We start from the raw sequence: 24,470 nt of genomic DNA, 5'->3' as shown, positions 1-24,470 counted from the left end.
GGGAGAAAAGAAAAGAGGAGAAGCTTCGAAAATCCATGTACAGCATGTTGCTAAGGAAACACTGGGCCAGACAGCATGTAAACGTATATGAAATGGCGGAGGTCCTTGTTGTTGCTAAGGAAACACTGGGCCAGACAGCATGTAAACGTATATGAAATGGCGGAGGTCCTTGTTGTTGCTAAGGAAACGCTGGGCCAGACAGCATGTAAACGTATATGAAATGGCGGAGGTCCTTGTTGTTGCTAAGGAAACACTGGGCCAGACAGCATGTAAACGAATATGAAATGGCGGAGGTCCTTGTTGTTGCTTAGGAAACAATGGGCCAGACAGCATGTAAACGTATATGAAATGGCGGAGGTCCTTGTTGTTGCTAAGGAAACACTGGGCCAGACAGCATGTAAACGTATATGAAATGGCGGAGGTCCTTGTTGTTGCTAAGGAAACACTGGGCAAGACAGCATGTAAACGTATATGAAATGGCGGAGGTCCTTGTTGTTGCTTAGGAAACACTGGGCCAGACAGCATGTAAACGTATATGAAATGGCGGAGGTCCTTGTTGTTGCTAAGGAAACACTGGGCCAGACAGCATGTAAACGTATATGAAATGGCGGAGGTCCTTGTTGTTGCTAAGGAAACACTGGGCCAGACAGCATGTAAACGTATATGAAATGGTGGAGGTCCTTGTTGTTGCTTAGGAAACACTGGGCCAGACAGCATGTAAACGTATATGAAATGGCGGAGGTCCTTGTTGTTGCTAAGGAAACACTGGGCCAGACAGCATGTAAACGTATATGAAATGGTGGAGGTCCTTGTTGTTGCTTAGGAAACACTGGGCCAGACAGCATGTAAACGTATATGAAATGGCGGAGGTCCTTGTTGTTGCTAAGGAAACACTGGGCCAGACAGCATGTAAACGTATATGAAATGGCGGAGGTCCTTGTTGTTGCTAAGGAAACACTGGGCCAGACAGCATGTTGTTGAAACCATCACTGCTAGCCAGCCAGCTATGTGATTATAATAGGATGATTTGCTTGAATTTTGGCTATTGTTATTGTGGTAAAAGTCATAGTCAAAATTAAAGCTCCATTAATTTGTAAATAGGGTAGATACATAGAAATGCAATGTATCAAGAAGAGAAAAAAAGACTACTATATTATGGCCATCATTCTAGCTAAGTAAGTCTGTGCCATTTAAAGGAGAATGAAAAAAAGCTAAATGTATATTAGTCAAGATAATAGAGACTGTGTGTTGTGTGTTGTATTTCCGGCTCCTCGGTGTATTTGTAAAAGTAATGCTGTCTGTTTGGTCTCTGGTTTGCTGATGTGTTTTGACTTTCCTTTCAAAGGTAATTATTATAATAATAATGATAATAATGGGTCTCTGATGTGTGCTCTGAGCGAGAACAATAGCATGGTTTATTGATAAGAAAAGAAAAAAAAATCAAGAGTTATATGATATATATATATATTAGCTGGTTGCATACATTTCTGCAACATCATCGATTATATAGACATTGTGTTCATGTTTTCAACAAACAAACTTTGTAGGTTCACTTTTTATTGCACTAAATTTCTATGATATGAAACATGGCTTTGTCACAAACCTTAAAACGGACAAATGTCACGAGGGAATGACGAATGAAGGCCCCGCAACAACAACAACAACAAAAAAACACAACAACAAAAAAAAATATTTTTTATGATCTAAGAAAGAATTGTCATGTAGAAAATGACTACTGTAATTGTCATGTAGCAACAAAAAAAAAAGTGCATTAATAATGATCTCAGTGAGATTTACTCATTCTCATCCACGAGAATATAATCTAAGCGTTAAGGAAAAATTAAATGTTTAAAATGATTTTTTTTTTTTTTAATGTTTGAAAACCTACATGTTTCATTATGTTAAAACATGACTGTAATACGTAGGCGTGCATGTGTTCATGATTTCTATCCTACTACTTGGAATTGTTAGGTGCCTCCAAAATGGCACCCTATTCCCTATATAGTACACTACTTTTTACCTGGTCAGAACTGTAGTAGTGCACTATATAGGGAATAGGGTGCCTTTTCGAACGCACACTTATTAAGGTAACCACTGTCTGCTGTGGTAAGGGCTGGCTCTGCGTACCTGACTGGTAGTGCTACTGTAATACCTGACTGGTAGTGCTACTGTAGTACCTGACTGGCAGTGTTACTGTAGTACCTGACTGGTAGTGCTACTGTAATACCTGACTGGTAGTGCTACTGTAGTACCTGACTGGCAGTGTTACTGTAGTACCTGACTGGCAGTGTTACTGTAATACCTGACTGGCAGTGTTACTGTAATACCTGACTGGCAGTGTTACTGTAATACCTGACTGGCAGTGTTACTGTAGTACCTGACTGGCAGTGTTACTGTAATACCTGACTGGCAGTGTTACTGTAGTACCTGACTGGTAGTGTTACTGTAGTACCTGACTGGCAGTGTTACTGTAGTACCTGACTGGCAGTGTTACTGTAATACCTGACTGGCAGTGTTACTGTAATACCTGACTGGCAGTGTTACTGTAATACCTGACTGGCAGTGTTACTGTAGTACCTGACTGGCAGTGTTACTGTAATACCTGACTGGCAGTGTTACTGTAGTACCTGACTGGTAGTGTTACTGTAATACCTGACTGGCAGTGTTACTGTAATACCTGACTGGCAGTGTTACTGTAGTACCTGACTGGCAGTGTTACTGTAGTACCTGACTGGCAGTGTTACTGTAGTACCTGACAGACAGTGTTACTGTAGTTAACTTAATTACAGTAAGTTACATTATTTTACCTTGTGGGCTGTTTACTTAATATAAGTTCATATTGTTATGTGTGTATGGAGCTGTTTCGTTAATAATGGATTTATGTTTTTATTTTTACATACGTTTTTTAATGTAGCATTTGTAAAGAAATACGTTGTTTTAAAAAAAAAAATAAGATTTTTGGCATTACTACTATAAGGCACTGATATTTGAATTAAATCTTTGAATGAAGGAAAATGCACCTCCATCTTTAGATGTACACGAGTTCCAACTATAGAATTAGAATGAGTTCTAATGATTCTATGGTTCCATCAAGCAGTGACTCTACTCTGTACGTTGTGAGTTCTGACTGACCCTGAGCCAGTACCAACTCAGTTTGACTATCCTGTTCATTCCTACCTGTAGAAGAAGCTCCCTCCCTCTGTTGTTGTCTGGTGTAATGTGTCATATGTACAGTAGCTTGTTAATATGGCAAAACAAAACATTCATGTTTCTTTTTTTTTCAATGGAAAGTACTCACTGGTGAGATTTTTAAAGTGGTTTTAAAAGCCAATAAACTTTTTTTTTTTAAAGAATCTTGATCTTTATCATGTTTGCTTCCTTTTGAAATGGTAAAGTTGACGTACACAGATCCACAGTATTCTATTTCAAACACATACATATAATACTGATTGAAAGACTGTCCTACTACAGAGACAACACTATTTGATGATAGCATACTGAGCATGTCCTCTGTGTCCCCTTTGATGATGACCAGAAACTGGCAGAACGACAAAGCTTTGAACATTTCTCCCTCCTACTGTATAGATCTTTTATCCGATTTTGTTATTTTTCATTGACAATATGGCAGAGCTGGGGGGGTCAACCTCAAGCCCCCAACCCCAAAAAGGTTAGAGGTTAGAGGTCACCTCAACCCATCGAATGGCTCCTGGAGTCACTCCACCCACACTGCCTCTTGACCAATCAGAACAAAGTATTTTTGGTCACGTCTCTCCGTTCCCAGGCCCTCGAACATATTCATAACATGTTAATGACCTTTACTTCTATTAGGTCATGACCTCTCCCAGCCTGAACCCTGACCTCTTTCTCTTGACCCTGGCCGTGAGGGTGAGGAGCCCGGCCTGTGCTGTGCTACCCTCCTCCACACAGTGAGTGTTGTTCGGGCTGTATGTGTTCTAATCAACGATTGCGTGAAGAAAGGAAGACGACAGCGTGAAGAAAGGAAGACGACAGCGTGAAGAAAGGAAGACGACAGCGTGAAGAAAGGAAGACGACAGCGTGAAGAAAGGAAGACGACAGCGTGAAGAAAGGAAGACGACAGCGTGAAGAAAGGAAGACGACAGCGTGAAGAAAGGAAGACGACAGCGTGAAGAAAGGAAGACGACGGCGTGAAGAAAGGAAGACGACAGCGTGAAGAAAGGAAGACGACGGCGTGAAGAAAGGAAGAACGTACACCAATGTGTGAGTTCTACAAGAGTGTCTTTTGGACTGTATGGTGGCAGGCACTGTATGATAAGAGAAAGGTCGTTTTAAAAACAGTGCTGTTTTTGAGTTCCACAGAGTGCCATTTGGAATGCACGATTTCACCCCCTGTTAGTTCAGGATAGTGGAGAATTCACTATTTTGAAAAATGAACAAATGTGTTTTACCAGTAAAATAGCCCTTTATCTATTTATACACAGCATTAATACAGCCAGTGGTGGGTAGATGTGTATTGGGTTGAGGAGCAGATTTAAACTTTAACAGATGGCCTGTATCTGATTCCAGTTGCTAGTTACTAGACACTTAATGACACAGAGGATTTGTAAATGAATGAATAGGACAGCGTTATATCCTGAACATTGGTCTTGAGCTTCATCTTGACTGGAGTGGGGCAGGAATGATAAATGAATCAATGGTCAGCTCGATAATCAATATATATTTGACGTTGCATTTAATGCTAAGGTTATATAAATTCCATTTATATGTGTAGGTTCCTGACATTTATACTGCTCACTGTCTCAAACACCCAAAATTAGCAAAAAAAGTTATCATTGGTCAACATTTTAAATAACTGTGTCATTGGATATTATTAATATTATAATTTTTTACCTTTATTTAACTAGGCAAGTGATATAGTTTCTTGCTAATGTATGGTAACAGAAAGAAAAAAAATAAATCTATGGAAATCTTCAACTATAGCCTAATGTGACACAATGCATGTGTCATGAGTCAGTGTGCAGCAGGTTGGACGGAGTCAGGTCCAGCAGGTAGGACGGGGTCAGGCGCAGCAGGTAGGACGGAGTCAGGTCCAGCAGGTAGGACGGGGTCAGGCGCAGCAGGTAGGACGGGGTCAGGTCCAGCATGTAGGACGGAGTCAGGCGCAGCAGGTAGGACGGAGTCAGGTCCAGCATGTAGGACGGAGTCAGGCGCAGCAGGTAGGACGGAGTCAGGTCCAGCAGGTAGGACGGGGTCAGGCGCAGCAGGTAGGACGGGGTCAGGTCCAGCATGTAGGACGGAGTCAGGCGCAGCAGGTAGGACAGAGTCAGGTCCAGCATGTAGGACGGAGTCAGGCGCAGCAGGTAGGACGGAGTCAGGTCCAGCATGTAGGACGGAGTCAGGCGCAGCAGGTAGGACGGAGTCAGGTCCAGCATGTAGGACGGAGTCAGGCGCAGCAGGTAGGATGGAGACAGGTCCAGCAGGTAGGACGGAGTCAGGTCCAGCATGTAGGACGGAGTCAGGTCCAGCAGGTAGGACAGAGTCAGTCGCAGCAGGTAGGACGGAGTCAGGTCCAGCAGGTAGGACAGAGTCAGCGTGCAGCATGTAGGACGGAGTCAGGTCCAGCAGGTAGGCCACGCCTCTCCAGGTACAGGTCTATTGGATCAATATCTGAATTCAGTAGGAAGCCAGCTGACTGGCTACCATCAATATATCAATAATTACCAAGTTCTGTCTTCAAACAGAGCAGCTGTCTCATATAGGGAAGGACCTGATCACGAGTTTAATATCCAATGACCTTTGGTAATAATAACCAATACAAAATCTAACCCAATATATTTCCTGCAATTTCTGTATACAATGTGGTGCGAAGTCAACAAATATAATGGTGTTATGGTTCCAGTCCTGAGAGAAGGCCAGGCCTACTCCAAATATGAAGGAATACTCAAATAAAGAGTAGGGCTCAGAGACTGTCTGACAAATTATCTATGGAACCTGCACACTTTGTTGATAGTTGTTTCTCAAAGGTGTTATGTGTTTTGTCAGAGAGAGAGAGATGCTTCTTGTTCTCTATAGTTGTAGAGTAGTAGACCATACATTTGCTCTGCACCAAGACCAACAAAGCGCCGCCCATCGATGAAACCTTGGCTCGGGTAGCGCATGCGCGGTCAGAGGGAGAGGGTAGACCAATCCCCGCTCAGGAGTCACAACCGGTGTTGCACCACCGGTGTCATTCGTAATTTGGGATGCTTGAAGCACGATGGGGAACTGCTATCCTCATTTATAGAATGACAGAACAATTTGGATAAATGGCGATTTTCAAAAGGAAACTGTACCAGCTATGTTTTCTGTTTTTTGTTTTGTTTATTCCACTATCAGGTAAATCATTTGTTTTTTGCTGTATATTATTTTTTGTTAGTCAGTAGTAGTTTCCCAGCAACTGAACGTGTTTGAGGTCCGTGTGTGTAACACAGACTGTATACCAGACCATAAACCGTACCAGACTGGATGACAACAGAATGTGACCACAATGGGTCAATATTATACCGGGCAAAGACACGCACGAGAATAAGCACAATCACTATTCTCTGTTTATGATCTAGTCACTTTTTGACTCGGTCCGGTACCCCCTGTATATAGCCTCATTATTGTTATTTTATTGTGTTATTGTCTTAATTAACTCTATTTCTTGAACTGCATTGTTGGTTAGGGGCTTGTAAGTAAGCATTTCACGGTAAGGTCTTTCACCTGTTGTATTCGTCGCATATGACAAATACAATTTGATTTGATAGTTTTAAACATAAAGGGATAGCAACGCAAATATGATGTGTAAAATGATATGATTAACCAGAGTCTTTGAGGAAATTAGTGACCGATTTGAGTGACTGCGATTATTTTTGCTACTGTCCAGTCCTTTAATTTCCGCGCGGACGCCGACCACACATCTTGTATACGAATTAACGGACGTTTTCAAATTCACACTGACAATTTACTGACCTACATTTTAATTTAGTATCTCTTGTAGGTCACATTAACACTGTAGTAACCTGAGCAATGACTAGACTATGCACTGGTACCCGATTTCACTGGTCAAACTCACTCGTCATATGTCAAATAGACTACCCATTTGTCTTACGTCTCACAGTGTTATGCTATTAATTGAAGGAATGCAAACAATCACACAGTTTTCATAGGTGACAAATACATTCCGTATATAGACTATGGGAATAGAAACATTCTGTAAGTATGATACATAGAATAGTTTATAGAGAGTTGCTGTAAAACACACAAAGTGGACTGCTGTAATGCCAATACTAATCAAGGGTGCAATGAATACATAGCCAGTTAATAAAAACAAGTGTACATCGATTTCAAGAGTTATACACAAAGTCTGTTACTGACCAGTGGTTCTCCTTTGGCATGACAGGCCTGGCATATCAATGCACTCCTCTCCATCCTTCCCTTCCACCCCTTTCCCCTCCGTGCCTCTCTCCTCTTCCCTCCTTCCATATCACTAATCCCCCCCCCCCCCTCTCTCTTTTTCCAGGTGTTTTTTGTTTCAGTGAACTCTCCTTCATCATCGAGCCCAGTGATATTACAGTGATATCCAAGGATCCAGTGGTCCTGGACTGTGTGGCCCACGGACAGCCTCCCGTCGTCATCGGATGGCTGAGGAATGGAGTCAGGCTAGCTGAGAGCGAGCGGCTTCAGTTCCTGTCCAACGGCTCACTGTACATACTGGAGGCCAGGAGAGATGGAGAAGGGTCGGACGGAGGGTTTTATCAGTGCCTCTCCCAGAACAAATATGGAGCCATCCTAAGCCAAAGATCCCGCCTGACTATCGCAAGTAAGTATAGTGCTCGAGGTAACAAAGTGGAAAGGTTATAATGGAATCTATTATTCTTTTTAAAATACATTTTACCTTTATTTAACTGGGCAAGTCAGTTAAGAACAAATTCTTATTTACAATGACGGCCTACCCCGGCCAAACACTAACGACGCGCCGCCCTATGGGACTCCCAATCATGGCCGGATGTGATACAGCCTGGATTCAAACCAGGGACTGTAGTGATGCAGTGCCTTAGACCGCTGCGCCACTCGGGAGCCAAACAACAACAACAACTGTAATGACTCACACAGTCCTCTAAAGCGTTCCTCGGTGAAGTTTCCATGTCATTAGAAGCTGTCCAGTGTTTCAGGGAGTGAACAGGATTATCCTTATTAGTAGTAAAAGCTTCTTGTGGAATTATTAGACTGGTTTTAAAACTTTTAAGGGTCAATTAAGTAGTGACGGACAGTCTATCTGAAAGCTAATCAAATGAGGAACTCCGTGTAAATTTCAGGTAAAGTAAGATGGAAACACACAAACACAGGATCAGCCAGTCCTATGTGTTCTACGATTGAACATGCATTGTCAGTGTAGACCACTGCTCCTGTGATTGTTCTGCGGCGTGGTCTGTTACACAGAGGAATCTCTCAAAAGGCCTTTCACTTTTAACCCTTTGTCTGGCCTGCTCCTGACTGCCCCTAAAGAAAATACTGTTTCATTTGTCCACATATCAGTGGACTGGACAGCTGGTCAGATCCCATGGTCTATTCAACATCACCAGGCGCTTTCTAACTCAAACACGAGGACTAGCTTTAGTTTAATCATGCTTAGATTTTGGGTAGGATCTTTAGGATACGTTTTTTAAATGTATTTTTCTGTATGATGTGATTTAGAGACAGGGAAGAAAAGTACAATACTTTGAGTCTGTAGAATAGCCAGGTGATACTTTATTATAAGTCTCAACGATTCCTTGTTGATCAGAAGCAACATCAATATTTAGTTTATTTGAAGTTTTGATATTAATTTATTTCATCTTTATTTAAGCAGAGACATTTGCAGATGAGCCCTGCATCAATAAACAAGAATTACACTCATATATATATATATATATATATATATATATATATATATATATATATATATATATATATATATATATATATATATATATATAATCTCAATTACACAATACATGAAAAGAAAAACTCAATCATATGAAACAAACATATTCTTCAGTAAAAAAAAGGCCTTCTAACATCTGCCTGAATTGCCCTAGAGGCACCAACTCTAAAGGAGTTTTTTCTAGATCATTCCACATTCTCCAGGGTTAGCCATCCCTGAGTCCAGGTCTGGTAACTTATACATCTCAAGGTTAACAATGAGTTAAGGTGTGGCGGAAGTTTATTTATATATATGTATTTCTTAATTCCATTATTTTACTTTTAGATTTGTGTATTGTTGTGAATTGTTAGATATTACTGCACTGTTGGAGCTAGAAACACAAGCATTTCTCTACACCCGCAATAACACCTGCTAAATATATGTATGTAACCAATACAATTTGATTTGAGGATGGAGGAGGGGCCTCTCTCTTTCTCTCTCTGCTACTGCTCCCAGTCTGTCCAGAGCACCAAAGTTCTCTCTCTCTCTGTGTCTCTCTCTCTCGCTCTCTCTCTCTGCTACTGCTCCCAGTCTGTCCAGAGCACCAAAGTTCTCTCTCTCTCTCTGTGTCTCTCTCTCTCTCTCTCGCTCTCTCTCTCTGCTACTGCTCCCAGTCTGTCCAGAGCACCAAAGTTATCTCTCTCTCTGTGTCTCTCTCTCTGTCTCTCTCTGGGAGATGTGATTTATAATTCACGAGAAGCTACTTCTCTCTCATTGGGAAAGGCTTTGTGATGTCACGGCCTGGCCTGCTGGGGTTGGCGGTTGTCCTGTCACTAATCTGTCTGTCATTGGTCCTTTCGGTGGCTCTCCTACACTCGCCATCATTGTCAAGATCAACTCTATTGTTCTATGTATCTATAGGCTTGGCCCGATCTGTCATGTGGGTGACTAGGTTGTATTATCTACTCTGAAATAGTATTTTAGTTCCTCTCAAACATTTGAAAAAAGCTCAGGAAAGGAAAGCCACCAGAGTTCTGTGATGTTTATTGCGTCTGATTTCAGTCTGATAACAGTCAGTGTTATACCACCTGCAGTAGCACACTGGCCTGCAACATGCTCTGTGACATCACACTACATCCTCTATGACATCACACTACATCCTCTATGACATCACACTACGTCCTCTATGACATCACACTACATTGTATCATATTTTCAAAAATTAACAAAAAACATGAAGTAAGATGGCAGGGAGCCTAGCAGTTAATTAAAAATCTGTCGATTCGCCCATGAGCAAGGCATCTAACAGTAATTTCTCCTGTATGTCGCTCTGGAAAAGTGTTTGCTAAATGCCTAGAATGTCAAATGAAACATTAGTATATGCAAGTCCCAGTTTTTGGGGGACGATAGCTGACCAGACCGGTAACAGTCTTCGATCCCGCCGGGTCTCCCCCAATTTGAGCTGAAATTGAATGGACAGGGGGCTGGGGTGAACCCTGACCTCTTTAAAGGGAATCTTTGTGCATTCTGACCTGTCCATTGATCTGCTGTTTACGACAGGACCGGGATGACCGTATTAGTAGAGCAGTTTTCTGGCTTTGGCCACACACCCAACATGGCTGACCCCAACCACCGGCAGAAACACCCAACAGACAGAATGGCCCCTCTTATCAATGGGTGGTGATTGGCTAGATGGACGTTAGATAATCTTAACAAAGCCAAGGGTAGTTTCCACAAAGCCAAGGGTAGTTTCCACAAAGCCAAGGGTAGTTTCCACAAAGCCAAGGGTAGTTTCCACAAAGCCAAGGGTAGTTTCCACAAGGCCAAGGGTAGTTTGCACTGGGTGGTGAGGACCTAGGACTACATGCCATAGTGGTGCCATGGTTTTGTTTCAAGATGTTTCTTCTGTTAACAATATTTTTTTGAATAATATATTTAGCTGATGGCCTTCGAGGGGAGCAGCAGTCTAAGGCCCTGACCTGGCAGGCTCACTAAACAGTGGAGCAGCAGTCTAAGGCCCTGACCTGGCAGGCTCATTAAACAGTGGAGCAGCAGTCTAAGGCCCTGACCTCACTAAACAGTGGAGCAGCAGTCTAAGGCCCTGACCTGGCAGGCTCACTAAACAGTGGAGCAGCAGTCTAAGGCCCTGACCTGGCAGGCTCACTAAACAGTGGAGCAGCAGTCTAAGGCCCTGACCTCACTAAACAGTGGAGCAGCAGTCTAAGGCCCTGACCTGACAGGCTCACTAAACAGTGGAGCAGCAGTCTAAGGCCCTGACCTGGCAGGCTCACTAAACAGTGGAGCGGCAGTCTAAGGCCCTGACCTGGCAGGCTCACTAAACAGTGGAGCAGCAGTCTAAGGCCCTGACCTGGCAGGCTCACTAAACAGTGGAGCAGCAGTCTAAGGCCCTGACCTCACTAAACAGTGGAGCAGCAGTCTAAGGCCCTGACCTCACTAAACAGTGGAGCGGCAGTCTAAGGCCCTGACCTGGCAGGCTCACTAAACAGTGGAGCAGCAGTCTAAGGCACTGACCTGGCAGGCTCACTAAACAGTGGAGCAGCAGTCTAAGGCCCTGACCTCACTAAACAGTGGAGCAGCAGTCTAAGGCCCTGACCTGGCAGGCTCACTAAACAGTGGAGCAGCAGTCTAAGGCACTGACCTGGCAGGCTCACTAAACAGTGGAGAAGCAGTCTAAGGCCCTGACCTGGCAGGCTCACTAAACAGTGGAGCAGCAGTCTAAGGCCCTGACCTCACTAAACAGTGGAGCAGCAGTCTAAGGCCCTGACCTGGCAGGCTCACTAAACAGTGGAGCAGCAGTCTAAGGCCCTGACCTCACTAAACAGTGGAGCAGCAGTCTAAGGCCCTGACCTGGTAGGCTCACTAAACAGTGGAGCAGCAGTCTAAGGCACTGACCTGGCAGGCTCACTAAACAGTGGAGAAGCAGTCTAAGGCCCTGACCTGGCAGGCTCACTAAACAGTGGAGCAGCAGTCTAAGGCCCTGACCTCACTAAACAGTGGAGCAGCAGTCTAAGGCCCTGACCTGACAGGCTCACTAAACAGTGGAGAAGCAGTCTAAGGCCCTGACCTGGCAGGCTCACTAAACAGTGGAGAAGCAGTCTAAGGCCCTGACCTGGCAGGCTCACTAAACAGTGGAGCAGCAGTCTAAGGCCCTGACCTCACTAAAAAGTACAGAAGCAGTCTCAATGCTGAGCATAACCTCAATGTTGCACTGTCAAAAACAGAGCCCAGAATAGACATACTTGTTGAAAACTTCAACCAGCCACACACCTCTCATTATGACTGTGTGTGTGTGTTTTCTGGTCTCCCAATCACGGCAGGTGATACAGCCTGGATCCGTCAGTTTATTCCAGTTCAGAATTAAAATGATTGATTGAATTTTAACAGCAACAGTTCCAACCTAGACAGATATGTCAAGAGTTTTTAATGGGGGAAAATAAACATGACTAGCGTTTTGTTTGGCTATTTCATTGTTATTTGTTTTTGTTTATATTGCATTTGTTTTAGGCATAAGGGCAATGAAATGTACCAATATTTACATACAGTTGCATATGTTCCTACGCCTGGGTCCCAGGAAAACACAGAATGTCTAATTTGGGTCCCAGGAAAACACAGAATGTCTCATTTGGGTCCCAGGAAAACACAGAATGTCTCATTTGGGTCCCAGGAAAACACAGAATGTCTCATTTGGGTCCCAGGAAAACACAGAATGTCTCATTTGGGTCCCAGGAAAACACAGAATGTCTCATTTGGGTTCCAGGAAAACACAGAATGTCTCATTTGCTTTAGAGCTAACCCTTTTTAAGCTCATGAGAGAAATATTTTTAGCACCTTCGTGTATCTACTTAAAACACTTTTTTTTTTTAAACTAGTCAAGCCAGTTAAGAACAAATTCTTATTTACAATGACGGCCTACCGGGGAACAGTGGGTTAACTGCCTTGTTCAGGGGCAGAACGACAGATTTTTACCTGGTCAGCTCGTGGGATTCAATCTAGCAACCTTTACGTCTACTGGCCCAATGCTCTAACCACTAGGCTAACTGCTGCCCCACATAGAAGAACTCAGTGGTTCTGTGACTTTACAGAGTTAATATTAAACTGAAAAACCACTGCTTCCTTTGCTGATTGTGTTTTCTCCGCGTTGCAGATATCTCACCATTCGTGGTGCAGCCCGTGCCTTTGGAGGTGACCGAAGGTTCCGTGGCCAGGTTCACCTGCCAGGTGACCTCTAACCCTCCTGCCACCATCACCTGGGAGCTAGACCAAAGCACACTACCGTTGGAGACAGACAGGTAGGCACACTACACATTAGACACTACACACAAAGCGAACTACACCTGGGAGCTAGGCCAAAGCACACTACCGTTGGAGACAGACAGGTAGGCACACTATACACTAGACCTTTTTTTTCCCTTAAGAAGTGCTTCGTGACTCTGGGCACTGGTCCTGGCCATCATTGTCCATTTGTCTCTCTAGAATCACAGTCCTGCCCAACGGAGCTCTCCAGATTCAAAATGTCCAACTAGAGGATGCTGGGAAGTACCGTTGTGTGGCCACCAACATCGGCAACCGCGTCAAGAGTAGAAAGGCAACGCTCTCCGTCATCAACCAAGGTGTGTGTGTGTGCTTTCAATTAAGATTATGGGTAGACTTGTTTAAATCAAATCAAATCAAATGTATTTATATAGCCCTTCGTAGCTGATATCTCAAAGTGCTGTACAGAAACCCAGCCTAAAACCCCAAACAGCAAGCAATGCAGGTGTAGAAGCACGGTGGCTAGGAAAAACTCCCTAGAAAGGCCAAAACCTAGGAAGAAACCTAGAAAGGAACCAGGCTATGTGGGGTGGCCAGTCCTCTTCTGGCTGTGCCGGGTGGAGATTATAACAGAACATGGCCAAGATGTTCAAATGTTCATAAATGACCAGCATGGTCAAATAATAATAATCACAGACAGAACAGTTGAAACTGGAGCAGCAGCACGGCCAGGTGGACTGGGGACAGCAAGGAGTCATCATGTCAGGTAGGCACGGTCCTAGGGCTCAGGTCCTCCGAGAGAGAGAAAGAAAGAGAGAATTAGAGAGAGCATACTTAAATTCACACAGGACACCGGATAGGACAGGAGAAGTACTCCAGATATAACAAACTGACCTTAGCCCCCCGACACATAAACTACTGCAGCATAAATACTGGAGGCTGAGACAGGAGGGGTCAGGAGACACTGTGGCCCCATCCGAGGACACCCCCGGACAGGGCCAAACAGGAAGGATATAACCCCACCCACTTCGCCAAAGCACAGCCCCCACACCACTAGAGGGATATCTTCAACCACCAACTTACCATCCTGAGACAAGGCCGAGTATAGCCCACAAAGATCTCCGCCACGGCACAACCCAAGGGGGGGCGCCAACCCAGACAGGAAGATCACATCAGTGACTCAACCCACTCAAGTGACGCACCCCTCCTAGGGACGGTATGAAAGAGCCCTAGTAAGCCAGTGACTCAGTCCCTGTAATAGGGTTAGAGGCAGAGAATCCCAGTGGAAAGAGGGGAACCGGTCAAGCAGAGACAGCAAGGGTGGTTCGTTGCTCCAGAGCCTTTCCGTTCACCTTCACACTCCTGGGCCAGACTACACTCAATCATATGACCCACTGAAGAGATGAGTCTTCAGTAAAGACTTAAAGGTTGAGACCGAGTCTGCGTCTCTCACATGGGTAGGCAGACCGTTCCATAAAAATGGAGCTCTGTAGGAGAAAGCCCTGCCTCCAGCTGTTTGCTTAGAAATTCTAGGGACAATTAGGAGGCCTGCGTCTTGTGACGTAGGTATGTACGGCAGGACCAAATCAGAGAGCTAGGTAGTTGCAAGCCCATGTAATGCTTTGTAGGTTAGCAGTAAAACCTTGAAATCAGCCCTTGCCTTGACAGGAAGCCAGTGAAGGGAGGCTAGCACTGGAGTAATATGATCAAATTTTTTGGTTCTAGTCAGGATTCTAGCAGCCGTATTTAGCACTAACTGAAGTTTATTTAGTGCTTTATCCGGGTAGCCGGAAAGTAGAGCATTGCAGTAGTCTAACCTAGAAGTGACAAAAGCATGGATTCATTTTTCTGCATCATTTTTGGACAGAAAGTTTCTGATTTTTGCAATGTTACGTACCTCACATACACATACAGTATGTCTTCTTTTAAATTGTACTGGTTTTTACTGTGAAAATAATTGCACAATTAAAACTTTATTTTTGTCTCTGTGTAGGTTCTGGCCCTAAACCGCGTCAGAGGCCCCGGATCATAGCGGGCCCCCAAAACATGACTGCTTCCCTCCACTACACCGTGGTCCTGGAGTGTGTTGCTACGGGCAACCCCAGACCCATCATCTCCTGGAGCCGGGCCGACAGTAAACCCATCGACGTGTTCAATGCCAGAGTGCTGGGCAGGTGAGAGGATGCATGATGCACCACTGTACCCATAATGCTCTGTGCAACATCGGCCACCATTGAGGTTTTTAAACCACGTTTAAAGACCCACCTTTGTAGCTTGTCATTTATGTATCAGTGACATCATTTTTGTTTTTTAAACTTCCTTTGTGTTGTATGTGATTTTATTATTGTTATAAAAATATATTTAAAAAAATGTATTTCCTGAAGGAAAATGTGGGCACTTGCTTCAGTGGTCTCAAAGTACTGTTTGTACTGTAAAGTGTGTTGTGTTTTAATGCATTTAAAAAATATATATATATTTATTTGTGTTTGACAGTGGAAACCTGGTGATCAGTGATGTGAAGCCTCAGCACAGTGGAGTCTACCTCTGTAGAGCCACCACCCCAAGAACACGCAACTACACCATCGCTACTGCTAACCTCACCGTGCTCGGTAAACTACTATATCCTTATATACCGATCCAACAATGTGTTTTCAGCTGAAATGGGAGAATATTGCTCTGGGTTTCGGTCTAGTGGTTACAGCCACTGAGTGGTTTTTCAATATGCATACTACCAAGGGTGCTCCAAGTGTATTCTCCGAGGACGTTCTTGTGAGGACGAGAGTTTGAGCAGCACTCCCCCTACTGTATTACCTCACGCTGCACCTCCCCCTACTGTATTACCTCAGCACTCCCCCTACTGTATTACCTCACGCTGAGCAGCACTCCCCCTACTGTATTACCTCACGCTAAGCAGCACTCCCACTACTGTATTACCTCACGCTGAGCAGCACTCCCACTACTATATTACCTCATGCTGAGCAGCACTCCCCCTACTGTATTACCTCATGCTGCACCTCCCCCTACTGTATTACCTCACGCTAAGAAGCACTCTCCCTACTGTATTACCTCATGCTGAGCAGCACTCCCCCTACTGTATTACCTCACGCTGAGCAGCACTCCTCCCTACTGTATTACCTCACGCTAAGAAGCACTCTCCCTACTGTATTACCTCATGCTGAGCAGCACTCCCCCTACTGTATTACCTCACGCTAAGCAGCACTCTCCCTACTGTATTACCTCATGCTGAGCAGCACTCCTCCCTACTGTATTACCTAAAGCTGAGCAGCACTCCCCCTACTGTATTACATAAAGCTGAGCAGCACTCCCCCTACTGTATTACCTAAAGCTGAGCAGCACTCCCCCTACTGTATTACCTCAAGCTGAGCAGCACTCCCCCTACTGTATTACCTCACGCTGAGCAGCACACCCACTACTGTATTACCTCAAGCTGAGCAGCACTCCCCCTACTGTATTACCTCACACTGAGCAGCACTCCCTCTACTGTATTACCTCAAGCTGAGCAGCACTCCCCCTACTGTATTACCTCACACTGAGCAGCACTCCCACTACTGTATTACCTCACGCTGAGCAGCACTCCCTCTACTGTATTACCTCACGCTGAGCAGCACTCCCCTCTACTGTATTACCTCAGCACTCCCCCTACTGTATTACCTCACGCTGAGCAGCACTCCCACTACTGTATTACCTCAGCACTCCCCCTACTGTATTACCTCACGCTGAGCAGCACTCCCCCTACTGTATTACCTCAGCACTCCCCCTACTGTATTACCTCACGCTGAGCAGCACTCCCTCTACTGTATTACCTCAAGCTGAGCAGCACTGAGAAGCAACTAACGGTAGTAGCTAGCCAGTTAGAGCTATTGACTTACTATTGACCTACGACCTACGCACACTACAATGGGTAGGCAGGTAACCACGGCAACAGTAACACAGCATGTATTGATTAACGTATCAAGATAAAACATTGTAGTCCGGCAACATATGAGATGGGAATGGGCAACATATGAGATGGGAATGGGCAACATATGAGATGGGAATGGGCAACATATGAGATGGGAATGGGCAACATATGAGATGGGAATGGGCAACATGTGAGATGGGAATGGGCAACATGTGAGATGGGAATGGGCAACATGTGAGATGGGAATGGGCAACATGTGAGATGGGAATGGGCAACATGTGAGATGGGAATGGGCAACATGTGAGATGGGAATGGGCAACATGTGAGATGGGAATGGGCATCATGTGAGATGGGAATGGGCAACACGTGAGATGGGAATGGGCAACACGTGAGATGGGAATGGGCAACACGTGAGATGGGAATGGGCAACACGTGAGATGGGAATGGGCAACACGTGAGATGGGAATGGGCAACACGTGAGATGGGAACACGTGAGATGGGAATGGGCAACATATGAGATGGGAATGGGCAACATATGAGATGGGAATGGGCAACACGTGAGATGGGAACACGTGAGATGAGAATGGGCAACACATGAGATGGGAATGGGCAACACGTGAGATGGGAATGGGCAACACGTGAGATGGGAATGGGCAACATATGAGATGGGAATGGGCAAGACGTGAGATGGGAACATATGAGATGAGAATGGGCAACATATGAGATGGGAATGGGCAACATATGAGATGGGAATGGGCAACACGTGAGATGGGAACACGTGAGATGGGAATGGGCAACATATGAGATGGGAATGGGCAACACGTGAGATGGGAACACGTGAGATGGGAATGGGCAACATATGAGATGGGAATGGGCAACACGTGAGATGGGAACACGTGAGATGGGAATGGGCAACATATGAGATGGGAATGGGCAACATATGAGATGGGAATGGGCAACACGTGAGATGGGAATGGGCAACACGTGAGATGGGAATGGGCAACACGTGAGATGGGAATGGGCAACACGTGAGATGGGAATGGGCAACACGTGAGATGGGAATGGGCAACACGTGAGATGGGAATGGGCAACACGTGAGATGGGAATGGGCAACACGTGAGATGGGAATGGGCATCATGTGAGATGGGAATGGGCAACACGTGAGATGGGAATGGGCAACACGTGAGATGGGAATGGGCAACACGTGAGATGGGAATGGGCAACACGTGAGATGGGAATGGGCAACACGTGAGATGGGAATGGGCAACACGTGAGATGGGAATGGGCAACACGTGAGATGGGAATGGGCAACACGTGAGATGGGAATGGGCAACACGTGAGATGGGAATGGGCAACACGTGAGATGGGAATGGGCAACACGTGAGATGGGAATGGGCAACACGTGAGATGGGAATGGGCAACACGTGAGATGGGAATGGGCAACACGTGAGATGGGAATGGGCAACACGTGAGATGGGAATGGGCAACACGTGAGATGGGAATGGGCAACACGTGAGATGGGAATGGGCATCATGTGAGATGGGAATGGGCAACACGTGAGATGGGAATGGGCATCATGTGAGATGGGAATGGGCAACACGTGAGATGGGAATGGGCAACATTGCATTCGAAGACGGAGTGTATTTTTCTTTTTCGCTTCAGCTCAAATAATGGCCGCCATTGATTGCAAGAGAACTTTCTTAGTTTTTGTTACGTGGTTGTGTCATATTTCTTTGCGTACTTTCCTTTGAAGCATCGATGCTTCAAAATATCTACAAACGGAGTACGCATTCGAGAAGCGCCCTCCATGCTCCACGTTTCTCAAACTTTGATGTAGACTCGTACTTCCGACCCTCCCCGTACTCCCAATTTGCGTACTCGGAGCAGTGTAGTAGGCATTTTGAGAAACACCTCACAGCCTCTGGTGTATGTATGTCTGTGTGAGTGTGGGTTCAAACCCCGGTCCTACTGTTTCCACTTCTTAATACTTCCTGTCTCTATCCACTAATAAAAAGTACATATGTAAGAATATTCGTGCCATCCTTAGGGTTTTCCTATCAATAATATGGCACAAATAGATTGGATGTGTATAGCACAGTTAAAATGAAATAGTAAAAGTGAGATACACACCTCATCCACCACTTGGTTCTGCCTCTAGAGCCCCCATCACTGGTGGAGAGACCCGAGAGCCAGACCCGTCCCAGGGCTGGCACTGCCCGCTTCGTGTGCCAGGCTCAGGGGGTGCCCCCGCCACGCATCACCTGGCTGAAGAACGGAGAGGAGGTGCACCTGAACGGCAGGATCAAGATGTACAACAGGTACTGTTACACCTGAACGACTCCGTACCGGAGATCAAATTTACACTTGACATTTTAAAATGGGATATTCAAAGAAAAGAGAAAACCCCCGAACGCTGCTCTCCTGCTCATATCACTTTGTTTATTGAACGTGTCGGCAACACAGCGTTCCCTCGCAGGGTTTCTTTCTTTCTTTGACGATATCATCACATTATTTCCACGCACCTGCAACAAAAAATTACAATTTAGAATCAAAACAAACCCTTTTTTTTCTCCACTCAATATGAAAATGTGTCTTTGACTTCACAATAACACGATTGACATAAAGAAAACGTTTAATTAAAAAATGTCAACGTGTCAAATGATTTCCAACAATGGTTTGTTGTAATAAGAGTGAAGCTGTTCTCATCAAATCGAATGTTATTTATCAAATGCATCGAATACAACAGGTGTAGCAGACCTTACAGTGAAATGCTGAATACAACAGGTGTAGTAGACCTTACAGTGAAATGCTGAATACAACAGGTGTAGTAGACCTTACAGTGAAATGCCGAATACAACAGGTGTAGTAGACCTTACAGTGAAATGCTGAATACAACAGGTGTAGTAGACCTTACAGTGAAATGCTGAATACAACAGGTGTAGTAGACCTTACAGTGAAATGCTGAATACAACAGGTGTAGTAAACCTTACAGTGAAATGCCGAATACAACAGGTGTAGTAGACCTTACAGTGAAATGCTGAATACAACAGGTATAGTAGACCTTACAGTGAAATGCTGAATTACAACAGGTGTAGTAGACCTCACAGTGAAATGCTGAATACAACAGGTGTAGTAGACCTTACAGTGAAATGCTGAATACAACAGGTGTAGTAGACCTTACAGTGAAATGCCGAATACAACAGGTATAGTAGACCTTACAGTGAAATGCTGAATTACAACAGGTGTAGTAGACCTCACAGTGAAATGCCGAATACAACAGGTGTAGTAGACCTCACAGTGAAATGCCGACTACAACAGGTGTAGTAGACCTTACAGTGAAATGCTGAATACAACAGGTGTAGTAGACCTCACAGTGAAATGCTGAGGACAACAGGTGTAGTAGACCTCACAGTGAAATGCTGAATACAACAGGTGTAGGTAGACCTCACAGTGAAATGCTGAATACAACAGGTGTAGTAGACCTCACAGTGAAATGCTGAATACAACAGGTGTAGTAGACCTCACAGTGAAATGCTGAATACAGCAGGTGTAGTAGACCTCACAGTGAAATGCTGAATACAACAGGTGTAGGTAGACCTCACAGTGAAATGCTGAAAACAACAGGTGTAGTAGACCTCACAGTGAAATGCTGAATACAACAGGTGTAGTAGACCTCACAGTGAAATGCTTACTTACACGCCCTTAAACAACAATGCACTTTTATGTAGTTCAAATGGCGACCTGCCAGGCCATCGTTGTAAATAATCATTTGACCTGCCTGGTAATACATTTATAAAAAAATAATACAAGTATTGATTTAAGCTTGCTGGCATTGTCCACATACCATTAATAAAGACTATACCGAAGTTCATGACTCTGTTTCCCTCCACAGTAAACTGGTGATCACTCAGATCACAACGGAGGATGATGCCATCTACCAGTGTGTGGCGGAGAACGAGCAGGGCAGCGTTCTGTCCCTGGCACGCCTCATCGTGGTGATGTCTGAGGACCGGCCCAGCGCTCCCAGGAACATCCACGCTGAAACCATCTCCTCCTCAGCCATCCTACTGGCCTGGGAGAGACCCATCTACAACGCTGACAAAGTCATCGCTTATTCTGTACACTACATGAAGGCTGAAGGTAGGAGTAAAGACAGGGTGATGGAGGAGGAGTAGACAGGGTGATGGAGGAGGAGTAGACAGGGTGATGGAGGAGGAGTAGACAGGGTGATGGAGGAGGAGTAGACAGGGTGATGGAGGAGGAGTAGACAGGGTGATGGAGGAGGAGTAGACAGGGTGATGGAGGAGTAGTAGACAGGGTGATGGAGGGGTAAAGACAGAGTGATGGAGGAGTAGACAGAGTGATGGAGGAGTAGACAGAGTGATGGAGGAGTAGACAGAGTGATGGAGGAGTAGACAGAGTGATGGAGGAGTAGACAGAGTGATGGAGGAGTAGACAGAGTGATGGAGGAGTAGACAGAGTGATGGAGGAGTAGACAGAGTGATGGAGGAGTAGACGGGGTGATGGAGGGGTAGACGGGGTGATGGAGGGGTAGACGGAGTGATGGAGGAGTAGACGGAGTGATGGAGGAGTAGACAGGGTGATGGAGGAGGAGTAGACAGGGTGATGGAGGAGGAGTAGACAGGGTGATGGAGGAGGGGTAGAGACGGGGTGATGGAGGAGGGGTAGAGACGGGGTATGGAGGAGAGGTAGAGACGGGGTGATGGAGGAGAGGTAGAGACGGGGTGATGGAGGAGGGGTAGAGACGGGGTGATGGAGGAGGGGTAGAGACGGGGTGATGGAGCAGGGGTAGAGACGGGGTGATGGAGGAGGGGTAGAGACGGGGTGATGGAGGAGGGGTAGAGACGGGGTGATGGAGGAGGGGTAGAGACGGGATGATGGAGGAGGGGTAGAGACGGGGTGATGGAGGAGGGGTAGAGACGGGGTGATGGAGGAGGGGTAGAGACGGGGTGATGGAGGAGGAGGGGTAGAGACGGGTGATGGAGGAGGGGGGGTAGAGACGGGGTGATGGAGGAGGGGGGGTAGAGACGGGGTGATGGAGGAGGGGGGGTAGAGACGGGGTGATGGAGGAGGGGGGGTAGAGACGGGGTGATGGAGGAGGGGGGGTAGAGACGGGGTGATGGAGGAGGGGTAGAGACGGGGTGATGGAGGAGTAAAGACGGGGTGATGGAGGAGTAAAGACGGGGTGATGGAGGAGTAAAGACGGGGTGATGGAGGAGGAGGAGTAAAGACGGGGTGATGGAGGAGGAGGAGTAAAGACGGGGTGATGGAGGAGGAGGAGTAAAGACGGGGTGATGGAGGAGGAGGAGTAAAGACGGAGGGGATGGAGGAGGAGGAGTAAAGACGGGGTGATGGAGGAGTAAAGACGGGGTGATGGAGGAGTAAAGACGGGGTGATGGAGGAGGAGGAGTAAAGACGGGGGTGATGGAGGAGTAAAGACGGGGTGATGGAGGAGGAGGAGTAAAGACGGGGTGATGGAGGAGGAGGAGGAGTAAAGACGGGGTGATGGAGGAGGAGGAGTAAAGACGGGGGGGATGGAGGAGGAGGAGTAAAGACGGGGTGATGGAGGAGTAAAGACGGGGTGATGGAGGAGTAAAGACGGGGTGATGGAGGAGTAAAGACGGGGTGATGGAGGAGGAGGAGTAAAGACGGGGGGGATGGAGGAGGAGGAGGAGTAAAGACGGGGTGATGGAGGAGGAGGAGTAAAGACGGGGGGGATGGAGGAGTAAAGACGGGGTGATGGAGGAGGAGGAGTAAAGACGGGGTGATGGAGGAGGAGGAGTAAAGACGGGGTGATGGAGGAGGAGGAGTAAAGATGGGGGGGATGGAGGAGGAGGAGTAAAGACGGGGTGATGGAGGAGTAAAGACGGGGTGATGGAGGAGGAGGAGTAAAGACGGGGTGATGGAGGAGTAAAGACGGGGTGATGGAGGAGGAGGAGTAAAGACGGGGGGGGATGGAGGAGGAGGAGTAAAGACGGGGTGATGGAGGAGTAAAGACGGGGTGATGGAGGAGGAGGAGTAAAGACGGGGGGGATGGAGGAGTAAAGACGGGGTGATGGAGGAGGAGGAGTAAAGACGGGGGGATGGAGGAGGAGGAGTAAAGACGGGGTGATGGAGGAGGAGGAGTAAAGACGGGGTGATGGAGGAGGAGGAGTAAAGACGGGGGGGATGGAGGAGTAAAGACGGGGTGATGGAGGAGGAGGAGTAAAGACGGGGTGATGGAGGAGGAGGAGTAAAGACGGGGTGATGGAGGAGGAGGAGTAAAGACGGGGGGGATGGAGGAGGAGGAGTAAAGACGGGGGGGATGGAGGAGTAAAGACGGGGTGATGGAGGAGGAGGAGTAAAGACGGGGGGGATGGAGGAGGAGGAGTAAAGACGGGGGGGATGGAGGAGTAAAGACGGGGTGATGGAGGAGGAGGAGTAAAGACGGGGTGATGGAGGAGGAGGAGTAAAGACGGGGGGATGGAGGAGGAGGAGTAAAGACGGGGGGGATGGAGGAGGAGGAGTAAAGGCGGGGGGATGGAGGAGGAGTAAAGACGGGGGGGATGGAGGAGGAGGAGTAAAGACGGGGGGGATGGAGGAGTAAAGACGGGGTGATGGAGGAGGAGGAGTAAAGACGGGGGGGATGGAGGAGGAGTAAAGACGGGGGGGATGGAGGAGTAAAGACGGGGTGATGGAGGAGGAGGAGTAAAGACGGGGTGATGGAGGAGGAGGAGTAAAGACGGGGGGGATGGAGGAGGAGGAGTAAAGACGGGGGGATGGAGGAGGAGTAAAGACGGGGGGGATGGAGGAGGAGTGGGCAGGAAAGACATGTCACAGATTAGAACTGTTTGAGGCCTGTGGGCAGGAAAGACGTCACAGGGAACGTGACTCTGCTCTGCATTAGTTCAATGTTGACAGAAAATCTGAGGGGCAAGAAGACTGTTAGCAGAAAGACTAGTATACCCAAACAGTAAAACCAACTTGTTTACATACCACAGGGTTTGAAGATATTCATCTCTGGTCTTTTATATCTATTTTATTCATGTATTTGTCATTAATTTCAACAGTTTTAGTCCCCTTGTCTCCCTTTCAAGGGATCTTTACATTTGAGGCATCTTCCTTGTGACACGTTACATTAAAACTTTTTCATTTTCTGCCCTATCCATTCCAGGACTAAACAATGAGGAATACCAGGTGGTGATTGGCAACGACACGACCAGCTACATTATAGATGACCTGGAGCCAGCCTGGAACTACTCTTTCTACATGGTGGCCTATATGCCGATGGGAGCTAGCCGTATGTCTGACCAAGTCTGTCAACACACTCTGGAGGACGATGAGTACGGACATACAAGTAGACTGTTGTCA

The 24,470-nt window shown here is 46.2% G+C and overlaps 1 protein-coding gene across 1 annotated transcript in view; it reads left to right on the top strand.

Annotated features, from left to right (window-relative positions):
- The first annotated feature begins 6,126 nt into the window (after window positions 1–6,126).
- LOC110521206 (protogenin B) overlaps window positions 6,127–24,470 on the top strand; it is a 38,035-nt gene continuing 19,691 nt past the window's right edge. Inside the window, exons 1-9 of the mRNA XM_090231021.1 lie at window positions 6,127–6,354; window positions 7,523–7,822; window positions 13,071–13,215; window positions 13,400–13,536; window positions 15,171–15,351; window positions 15,671–15,786; window positions 19,258–19,417; window positions 20,992–21,239; window positions 24,274–24,456. Of these exons, the coding sequence (XP_090087147.1) occupies window positions 6,285–6,354; window positions 7,523–7,822; window positions 13,071–13,215; window positions 13,400–13,536; window positions 15,171–15,351; window positions 15,671–15,786; window positions 19,258–19,417; window positions 20,992–21,239; window positions 24,274–24,456 (1,540 nt within the window). The 5' untranslated portion in view covers window positions 6,127–6,284. The remainder of the gene's footprint in view (window positions 6,355–7,522; window positions 7,823–13,070; window positions 13,216–13,399; window positions 13,537–15,170; window positions 15,352–15,670; window positions 15,787–19,257; window positions 19,418–20,991; window positions 21,240–24,273; window positions 24,457–24,470) is intronic.

The sequence above is a fragment of the Oncorhynchus mykiss genome, chromosome 4 (assembly GCF_057628025.1).
Source record: "Oncorhynchus mykiss isolate SJ-2025 chromosome 4, ASM5762802v1, whole genome shotgun sequence".
Lineage (NCBI taxonomy): Eukaryota > Metazoa > Chordata > Actinopteri > Salmoniformes > Salmonidae > Oncorhynchus > Oncorhynchus mykiss.
Note: the sequence above shows the minus strand (reverse complement) of the source record. Positions and strands in the feature narration are given on the sequence as shown.